The following is a 10888-nucleotide window of genomic DNA, read 5'->3' on the forward strand; positions in this document are numbered from 1 at the left end:
TACCTCCATTACTTTATAAAGATCCCTTAAGACCCAGTATTTCAGGAAAGCCTATAAACTGACAGATACCTACCTCTGCCTCACCATTCTAAGCTCACTCCAGCTGCTCTTTTGAATAGAAGGGAACAATAAATAGTTAACTACAGCCACTAAGTCCCAAGCCAGGTCTGACTGGGGATCGTGAGAGCTGTATAGTAAAGCAGGCTACCTAATTTTGAGTAAAAGTTTTATATGATGAAAAATATCTGGAGTGTTTTTTCCACCAATGTGGACAAACTCTCATAGTGGAGTACGGCTTGGTTTCATTTGTGAATGATGTACAGCATATTTAGTACGTTAAAATACATAAGTAAGTTTATACATCACAAATAAAGATCAGTGAAAATCCTTTGAAGGCCACTGTCCCCCAGTGTACTGAGGATTCCATACCATCACAATTTTTGTAAATTAAATTGATCATTATATGGTAATAATCCCTCAGGATGTGTCCTACAAAATTATTTAAATATTTTAAAATGAGTTCTGTTGTTGAAATTCAGCAGGCACATGATTATCAGCTACAAAGTTACTTCCCCCAAAACCCAGGTAGAGTACATGTCCAAAACACTTCAGCACTTAATGAGTATTTAGATCTATTGTTAAAAGACGCCAATAAAAGAATATATACACCAGCAAAATGACGCAATTTCACGTTAATGTGTAAGTTCAACACGCAGAATTTGGATTTTTCCATGAGCCCAGAACTAATCAATTTGTAGAAATTATAAAACACTGGCATGAATAAGACAGTTTTATAACCTTAGGATACCTTGTTCCTAGGGCCTAGAATTTCTATATGATTTCTATCTTTATTGGGTTACCCATTACAGAGCTTTTGTGATATTGTTTTTGGAACCCCAGGAATTAAACAGAATCAAAAAGAGTGTAGCTGCTTAAACATATTACTCTTGTAGGGATGTTTGCGTAAGAGCTACATAGAATAATAATATAGCATTTATCTGGTTTAAAGCTGGTCACCGACCGGGTTAATGAGGTTCTCATGAGACACAAATAAGAATAACAGTTGGCTTTTAGTTTTACTGCTTCTCGAACAGGTGAGGTCCTACACCTGAACCGCATCTTGACATTTCATCTTAAATTCATTACGCATTCCAGTGTGTAAATACATTTTCAGAATAGTCGATTGTTTTGTGTACTAAACACAGTTAGAAGTCTGATTTCCTTTCAGTTTTGAATACAATTTGTCAACTGTTATCCGATTATCTGTGGTTCGTTCAGTGTATCGGTTACATTCAGTATGTGACTACTTCAGCATCTCCAAAGCTACCTAATGTCGTGTGTCTTCTGAATGCGATGTTGAATTAACAGCGTTATTATCCGGAGAAATGGCATCAGACGCATTCCCTTCTGTTTGGGGAACTTGAAGACTTTGCTCCTGGGCATCAGGGATCATGGTAGCATGCGCTGGAGCCGCAGCTTCTTCATTCATAGTCAGTGACTGTGATGTTGGTTGTCCATTATCATTATCATTTTCCTGGGTAAATATTAAAAAATAGGGCAATATTAGTATAAACCAAGAATGGGTGACAGTGTTTCAAATCCCAGAAACATTTAAATGTTCATCAGATTCAACCTAGAATACACATACGATAAACATGCAGATTATAGTGTCACTGAAGAAGAGTCATGCAGTATCATGAATTACAGCCATCAAACACTACTCCTGCTTGAAGCGCACACGTTTGATACAAATGTATGGGTTACTATAGACTCTGGTACGTCCACCTGACATGCTTTATTATCTGCAATAAAATGAACACTAAATAACCTCTACTGTAAATTAGCTTGTACTGGGATTCTGCCCCTGGTCTTTTTTATATATTGGTGCAGGCTTAATTTTTTCCATGCTTTCAAAATTCCTAAAAACCCACACAACAGAGAGACCAAATGGGATACCTTACCTTCAATTTTTTCTTGCTAACTGTTAGTCCAAAGCAGCGTTGGAAAAAAGAAGCTTAATAACAACTAAATGTGAAATAAGCTAAAAATGATTTAAGAGACAAGAAACAGCAAATGCCAACTGAAAAATTGTCTATTCCAACACGACCTGTCAGACACATTGAATTTGATGGTAGATAAAAGAAATTGACCAATTCATCTGCCCATTTGTGACCAAGGAGGAGGCAAGCCCAAGATGTAAACATACTAAAACATTGTGTCATAACATTTAGCTAATAATGGTGAGGGCAACAATTATCAATGTGCACAATCTGGCCCTGTCCAATACATATTTGCCAAAATGAACGCAAAGAAAGGGTCTTTTCAGGGTGTAAATACTGCCTAAAGCCACTGTTACTAAAGACACTCATTACCTTTTTGCCAGCCCCATTCTTTCTCTGAATGTGTCCTGTGTTCAGGCTAGGACCTAAACCTATCCTATATAATGCTTTGATTTTTCTCTGTGAAGCGTTTTACCCCATGCAAGAGAGTTAAAAGTTAACCAAAGGTTAAAAAAATATTTGGATTACTTAATGTCAAAATCAATATTAGAACCTCAGTTTCCAAGGGCCATAGGCACATCGATTCTATGGATACAACTCAGACTGTTGCTCAGTGATACATAATTGTTTCAATACATTTACATTAGTCAAATCCTATGATTATTGACAATTTTAACACCCTACATGTCTCGCTTAAGTTATATGACATTAAACATTAAACATTCAAGCCTTCAGTCTGGAAGGATCAACATCAGACAATCTGTAAAGCCTCTTAAGTAAATCCTAGTCTGGTTTGCAGAGATTTTGTTTTTTTTTTTTAATAATTTTTACTTGGTTTAGGAAATTTTGAATTACTGTTGTATCACAGTTTGATGACTTCTGGAATGGAATGTACAATCTCACTTTTGTCCATTATAGGTAAATCTCCACGGCTTAACATTTTTCTTTGACCTTTACATGTGTTACCTGTAAAGGCTGATTTTCAGAGAACTGGTTGTTTTTGGCAAGTGACAGCAGTTCCTTTATCTGGCAAAATGCATATGCAAGAGTGACCCAGGGTGAGGAGCCTAGACCCCAAGCAGGTCTGTTGGCATCTTCCTGCTCTTCTTGGTGTTTTGTTTTTTTAGGGGGAAGTTTGCGTTGGACGGGCATGATGTTCTCCGGATGCTGTGGTACGAGGTCAATAGTTGCTATGGGTACTGGGCTTGAGGGAACAGGGATCCTTTCTGCCAGCATCGCGGCATCTACGACACAAATAGGTTGTTAGCAAAATACAAATGCAAGATTTTTCTTACAATTTAAATTAATATCTTTTAAAAGGACAACACAGAAAAAAATATGTAAAGTTACATAAACTTTCAGATAAACAAGGACGAGACCTATGAGGTCCTGAAAGTTCATGTAACTTTACATCTGTAAAGTATTGACTTTAACCACAGATTTAGCCCTTGAGTTAACACAGCTATATGCTTTTTTCTGATGAAGGTTTAAAAACACAGTTCAAGATTTACCTTACTGAATGCTAACTACTTAATTATAAATAACAGATAGTAGACCATTTGACATATATGATCCAACCATTTCCCCATCACAGAAAAGCATTAAGAGTGTACCATAAAATTTCTTCCTCTTCTACATTAAACCAATTCTCTCGTCACTGATGATGAGGTTCATGCTCTTCTTCTTTTCTCATGTCCTACCATATGTCCCCTCAATCCTATCCCCTACGTGCAGTATCTCTCATATAATTGTGTCCCTACACTAGCTCATATCTTCAACCTCTCCCTCTCTACCTGATCTGTCCAACTACAGTCCCATTACTTTACTATCTCTTGCCTACAAGGGAAACGGGTGCCCTGCCCAGGGAAGCTCATAATAACAAAAAAATTTTTTTTTTACACTTGATCCATATCACTTGTGAATGGGAATCCCTATGTAGCTCTTATAAACAGTTATTAAAACCTCATTTGACAGTATGAACTCATCAATTAAAAGGCTCACCGTGGAAACTATAGTTCTGGACCCTAATATTGACTGTAAATGCAGATCCTGCTGCGTGGGTCAGAATGAATGGATACCTCTCCTGCCTCTTTGCCATATACAATTGCACCCATCTGGGGGTTTCTCCTCTCCCCTATATTATTTGAATTGACCCTGGAGCCCCCTGCTGAGGCCATACACGCAAACCCATTCTGTGGCTCCACCACAAAGTAGCAGCCTTTGATTAAAATCCATCATTCATAATCATGCACCCAAGTAGGGCTGAAACAACTAATCGATAAAATCGATAATAATCGATAATGAAAAGAGGTTTTTTTCAGAGCAAATGCTCTGAAAAACTCCTCTCCTTATATAATCCGACCTCAAACAGAGATCGGATTATAACACCGGAATCCAGATCCCCCGCTACGCTGCAGGAGACCTGGATTCCCCTCACTGTCGGCCGGTCTCTCACTTCCGTCTCTCTCCCCCTCCCATCTGCCTCCTCCCCCCTCCCATACATCACTCTGCCTCTCTACCCGGCAACGTTACTGACAGGCACTTTCCCTGCAGCTTCATAGAAGCCTCAGTGTAAGTGAAGGTGAGTAACGGAGTCTGTCTGTGCGATGCAGAGCCCACCGGCTGACAGAGAATCATCCTCTCTGTCAGCCGGTGAGGGTGTGCATCGCACAGACAGACTCCGTTACTGTCCTTCACTTACACTGTGGCTTCTATGAAGCTGCAGTGAAAGTGCCTTCAGTAACAGAGCCGGGTAGAGAGGCAGAGCGATGTTTGGGAGGAGGGAGGAGTCAGAGGGGTGTATGGGAGCCACCCTCCAATACACCACTCTGGCTCCTCCCCCTCTCATACGCCACTCTGCCTCTCTACCCGGCTCCCTGGTGTCTTGTCAGAAACGGAGGTTCACAGGAGGCAGAGTGGAGTATGGGAGGGGGGAGGAGCCAACGTGATGTATGGGTGGGGGAGGAGGCAGAGTTGAGTATGGGAGGAGCCGCCAGAGTGGAGTACGGGAGGGTATTATGAATTTTTAGGGCATATAGGGGGTATAAGGCATATGGATATTAGGCATATCAGGGGGGCATAAACATATCTGGGGGTAAAAGGTATATCAGGGGGCTCAGTGGCATATAGGCCAAAGTGATGTATGGGAGGGGAGGAGGCAGAGTGGTATATGGGAGGGGGAGGAGGCAAAGTCATGTATGGGAGGGGAGGAGCCAAAGTGATGTATGGGCGGGGGAGGAGGCAGAGTGGTGTATGGAAAGGGGGAGGAGGCAGAGTGGAGTATGAGAGGGGGGGAGCCAGAGTGGTGTATGGGAGGGGGAGGAGCCAGAGTGGTGCATGGGTGAGTTATAGTGGTGTATGGGGGTTATTATGAATTTTTAGGGCATATAGGGGGTATAAGGCATATGGATATTAGGCATATCAGGGGGGCATAAACATATCTGGGGGTAAAAGGTATATCAGGGGGCTCAGTGGCATATAGGGGTATAAGACATATCGATATTAGGCATATCAGGGGGGCATAAAACAAATCTGGGGGTAAAAGGTATATCAGGGGGCTCAGTTGCATATCACTGGCATATTAGGAGTATAAGGCATATCAGGGGGCACAGTGGCATATCAGGGGGCACAGTGGAATCTGGCATATAAGAGGTATAAGGCATATATGGGGGCAGAGTGGCAAGCTGGGGGTCAGATGTGCATAACTGGGGGCAGTTTGGTAAATAAAAAAATTTAAACAAGGCTTTTTTCTCAGTTTTTATTAAATATGAAAAATAGTTAACATATGAATTAATATTTACTAATAACTTTGTATTAAAACCTAGTTTGAGGAACACTGTGTTTGGGTTCTTGTAGCTTTTATTATGTCAGTAAAATAAGAAGGTGAATAGAGAGAGGCCATTGCAATAAAGAGATGAAAGTGTAAATTGTACGTTTTTTATTGCATTTTTTCTTCAATTTAAAATAATGTATTTTTTTATCCGATTAATCGACAAAATAATCGGCCAACTAATCGATTATTAAAATAATCGTTAGTTGCAGCCCTACACCCAAGTATTTCTCTACTAAATATCCTACGCGAAATCAATTCATACAGGGCATTGTCAAATTTAAGGATAAATCTCATGAAATCCAAATTGGTCATATTCCCTTTTTTAGGACTGGGTAGGCAGATGAAGGCTATACTACTCTGTTAATAATGAATACCATAAGTTTAATGATGCATGGGTGATTTGGCTAGACTTTGTTTCTACACACCATATGACTGTTGTCAGGCCTTCTCTTTCTTTTCTAGAGAACAAATGAGATGTCATCCATTGTTTCATAAAAGATTTGTGCATTTTTATTGTTGCTGGCAAAACATTATCTTCATTCCGATGTGCCTTTTCCCTTTTATTTTCACCCTTCTTTGTTATCAACGGGACATGTGCTTTTTTAGTTGCATCATTGTTGTACAAACCTTAAAAATACTTGAAACCACTAAGTAGGGCTGCAACAACTAATCGATAAAATCGATAATAATCGATAATGAAATTCGTTGGCAACGAATTTCATTATCGATTAGTTGAATCGATTATTATCGATTATAAAATGAGGGTTTTTTCAGAGCAAACGCTCTGAAAAATCCCCCTCATTATATAATCCGTTTAGGGGACGTTCTAAACAGCATATTGGGGATGATGGGATGATGGGATGATTGGCTGCAATATTCAGCACTATCAATAGGTGTCAGTATACTTTTTACACCCATGGTAAATCACAGTATGTTCTTTTTGGTAGTTCTTGATACTAAGTTGCAACGAATACATTGCAAAAAGAAGCTGCAAATGTTTAACTATTTATTTGCTGAAATATATACAGTTTTATAACGGAATCATGGTAAATTCTATAGAAATAATAGAAACATTTTAAGTAATCAACATATTGATATAATATGGTACATGTATGTACAAACACCATATTTTACCTGTTTTGATTGGCACAATATGGGAATATATATTATTATTATTTTTATATGGGGATTATGGGTGGAATATTATAGTTACACATGCTAAGGAACATATTTGACCCATTTCTGATAAGAATATGGCTATAATTATTTTTTTACATGGGGTTTATGGGTGGAATATTATAGTTACACATGCTAAGGAACACATTTGACGCATTTCTGATAAGAATATGGCTATAAATATTTTTTTACATGGGGAATATGGGTGGAATATTGTAGTTACACATGCTAAGGAACATATTTGACCCATTTCTGATACGAATATGGCTATAAATATTTTTTTACATGGGGATTATGGGTGGAATATTATAGTTACACATGCTAAGGAACATATTTGACCCATTTCTGACAAGAATATGGCTATAAATATTTTTTTACATGGGGAATATGGGTGGAATATTATAGTTACACATGCTAAGGAACATATTTGACCCATTTCTGATAAGAATATGGGAGTATTATTATTTTTATATGGGGATTATGGGTGGAATATTATAGTTTCACATGCTAAGGAACACATTTGACCCATTTCTGATAACAATATGGGTATAAATATTTTTTTACATGGGGATTATGGGTGGAATATTATAGTTACACATGCTAAGGAACATATTTGACCCATTTCTGATAAGAATATGGCTATAAATATTTTTTTTACATGGGGAATATGGGTGGAATATTATAGTTACACATGCTAAGGAACACATTTGACCCATTTCTGATAAGAATATGGCTATAAATATTTTTTTACATGGGGAATATGGGTGGAATATTAGTTTCACATGCTAAGGAACACATTTGACCCATTTCTGATAACCATATGGGTATAATTATTTTTTTACATGGGGATTATGGGTGGAATATTATAGTTACACATGCTAAGGAACACATTTGACCTGTTTTTGATAAGAATATGGCTATAATTTTTTTTTTACATGGGGTTTATTGGTGGAATATTATAGTTACACATGCTAAGGAACATATTTAACCCATTTCTGATAAGAATATGGCTATAAATATTTTTTTACATGGGGATTATGGGGGAATATTATAGTTACACATGCTAAGGAACACATTTGACCCATTTCTGATAAGAATATGGGTATAATTATTTTTTTTACATGGGGATTATGGGTGGAATATTATAGTTACACATGCTAAGGAACATATTTGACCCATTTCTGATAAGAATATGGCTATAAATATTTTTTTACATGGGGAATATGGGTGGAATATTATAGTTACACATGCTAAGGAACACATTTGACCCATTTCTGATAAGAATATGGGTATAATTATTTTTTTACATGGGGATTATGGGTGGAATATTATAGTTACACATGCTAAGGAACATATTTGACCCTTTTCTGATAAGAAAATGGGTATAATTATTTTTTTACATGGGGATTATGGGTGGAATATTACAGTTACACATGCTAAGGAACACATTTGACCTGTTTTTGATAAGAATATGGGTATAATTATTTTTTTACATGGGGATTATGGGTGGAATATTATAGTTACACATGCTAATGAACATATTTGACCCATTTCTGATAAGAATATGGGTATAATTATTTTTTTACATGGGGATTATGGGTGGAATATTATAGTTACACATGCTAAGGAACATATTTGACCCATTTCTGATAAGAATATGGGTATAATTATTTTTTTACATGGGGATTATGGGTGGAATATTATAGTTACACATGCTAAGGAACATATTTGACCCATTTTTGATAAGAATATGGGAGTATTATTATTTTTATATGGGGATTATGGGTGGAATATTATAGTTACACATGCTAAGGAACATATTTGACCTGTTTTTTTTATAAGAATATGGCTATAAATATTTTTTACATGGGGATTATGGGTGGAATTTTATGGTTACAAATGCCAAAGAACACATTTGACCTGCTTCTGATAAGAATATGGCTATAAATAATTTTTACATGGGGATTATGGGTGGAATTTTATGGTTACAAATGCCAAAGAACACATTTGACCTGCTTCTGATAAGAATATGGCTATAAATAATTTTTATATATGGGGATTATGGGTGGAATATTATGGTTACACATGTTTAGTACCTTATTTAACAAGTTTCTGTTAAGAATATGGCTATAATTATTTTCTACATGGGGATTTTGGGTGCAATATCAAGGTTACACATGCCATGGAACATAATTGACCTGTTTCTGATAAGAATATGGGTAAAATCATTTTTCTACATGGGGATTATGGGCGGAATATTATGGTTACACATGGCTAGTGATGTATTTCACTTGTTTCTGGTAAGAAAATGGGTATGATTTTTTTCATAGATATTATCGATACTATGATATGATTGCATGTGCCATATATTTGATCTATTTCTGTTAAGAAAATGGTTATAAATGTTTTTCTACATGGGGATTATGGGTGAAATGTCATGGTTACACACCCTTAGTAACATATTCGACCCATTTCTGATAAGAATGTTGGAATATTTTTTCTACATAGGGATTATGAGAGGAATGGCATGATCAAAGGGACACATTTGACCTGTTTCTGATAGGAATATAGTTACAGATATTTTTTACATGGGGATTATGGGTGGAATATCATTTTTACACGTGCCCAGTAACATATTTGATGTGTTTCTTTTAAGTAAACGGGTATAATTATTTTCATATAAGGGGATTATGCGTGGAATATCATGGTTACACATGCTAACTCAAATATCTGGCCTTTTTTTCTGATAAGAATATGGCTATCATGTTTCAACATGGGGATTATGGGTGCAATATCAGGGTTACACATGGTAAGGAACACATTGGACCTTTTTCTGATTGAAATATGGCTATAATTAATATTTTTCATTGGGAATAATGGTGGAATAGCATAGTTGCACTATGATGTTTTGATATATTTTTCATTGTAATTAGCCATTAAGCCATCACTTCTGAAGAGGATTGTTTTTTCTTTTCTTATGCCGGTAAATATATAGTGTCCGAGGTGTGGCATAGTGCACCATTTCCACCAGTTTCATTAATTACCTAATTAAGATGGAATCATTGTCCATAATGTATTTTTATATGGCCAACAAGTTCTTGTTATTTATTTCTCTAAGCATTTTCATTTGTACCCTGCTGCCTGCTGACTACCACGCTTGGCTACCCTGCCCTGTGTGGCTGAGTACCTTGCACAGCTACCCTGCCTCTTGCAGCTTAATACCACGCACATCTACTCTATGGAGTCCAGTGTCTCTGTCCAACTGCTTACTACTGAGTCCAGTATCTGCTTCCAGCCGCTTACTACAGAGTCCAGTATCTCCTTCTGCAATTACTGTTGTTGGTCTCAGTATCAGCCTGAGTTTTGCCATTTATTCACCCTAGTATACTTCCCATCCAGAGCACCTCAACTGTGTGTTTCTGCTCATCCAAGTTCTTTTCATGGTGTTTGCACAGAGATACAAAGAATATGATTATCACATACATTTTTAAAGGAAGGATGACAACAAGTATGTGCTACAACGAAACTTTTCTACAAATTCTTTGACGAGAAATATTTGTAGTTCACAACCTCAATCAGCCTTCAACCTGTTTTTATACGGTCACAATTTGCAGAGGACCTACTTATGTATATTGCTTTTTAGCCCAAATATTTTTAAACGGAGGATGTATTTCAAACATCTGTATAGATTATATCCAGTATAAGAGGTCAATTATGTTCCTTGGCATGTGTAACCTTGATATTGCACCCATAATCCCCATGTAGAAAAATAATTGCCATATTCTTATCAGAAACAGATCCAATATGTTCCTTGGCATCTATAACCATAATATTCCACCCATCATCCCCATATACCCCCCCATATTCTTATGAGAACAAG

The 10888-nt window shown here is 37.1% G+C and overlaps 1 protein-coding gene and 1 long non-coding RNA gene across 3 annotated transcripts in view; both read right to left on the reverse strand.

Moving 5' to 3' along the window:
• Window positions 1-1063: 1063 nt before the first annotated feature.
• MFSD6 (major facilitator superfamily domain containing 6) overlaps window positions 1064-10888 on the reverse strand; it is a 39822-nt gene continuing 29997 nt past the window's right edge. The window contains exons 6-7 of one of the 2 annotated variants that reach the window (XM_053471848.1): window positions 2967-3244; window positions 1064-1534 (exon numbers count right to left, since the gene is read on the reverse strand). In XM_053471848.1, the coding sequence (XP_053327823.1) occupies window positions 1328-1534; window positions 2967-3244 (485 nt within the window). In that variant the 3' untranslated portion in view covers window positions 1064-1327. Of the gene's footprint in view, window positions 1535-2789; window positions 3245-10888 lie in introns of those variants that run through there. The other variant, XM_053471849.1, reaches the window with a different exon arrangement.
• LOC128502138 (uncharacterized) overlaps window positions 6405-10888 on the reverse strand; it is a 9608-nt gene continuing 5124 nt past the window's right edge. The window contains exon 2 of the long non-coding RNA XR_008355093.1: window positions 6405-6469. This is a non-coding gene — a long non-coding RNA (uncharacterized LOC128502138). The remainder of the gene's footprint in view (window positions 6470-10888) is intronic.

The sequence above is a fragment of the Spea bombifrons genome, chromosome 7 (genome assembly GCF_027358695.1).
Source record: "Spea bombifrons isolate aSpeBom1 chromosome 7, aSpeBom1.2.pri, whole genome shotgun sequence".
Classification (NCBI taxonomy): Eukaryota; Metazoa; Chordata; class Amphibia; order Anura; family Pelobatidae; genus Spea; species Spea bombifrons.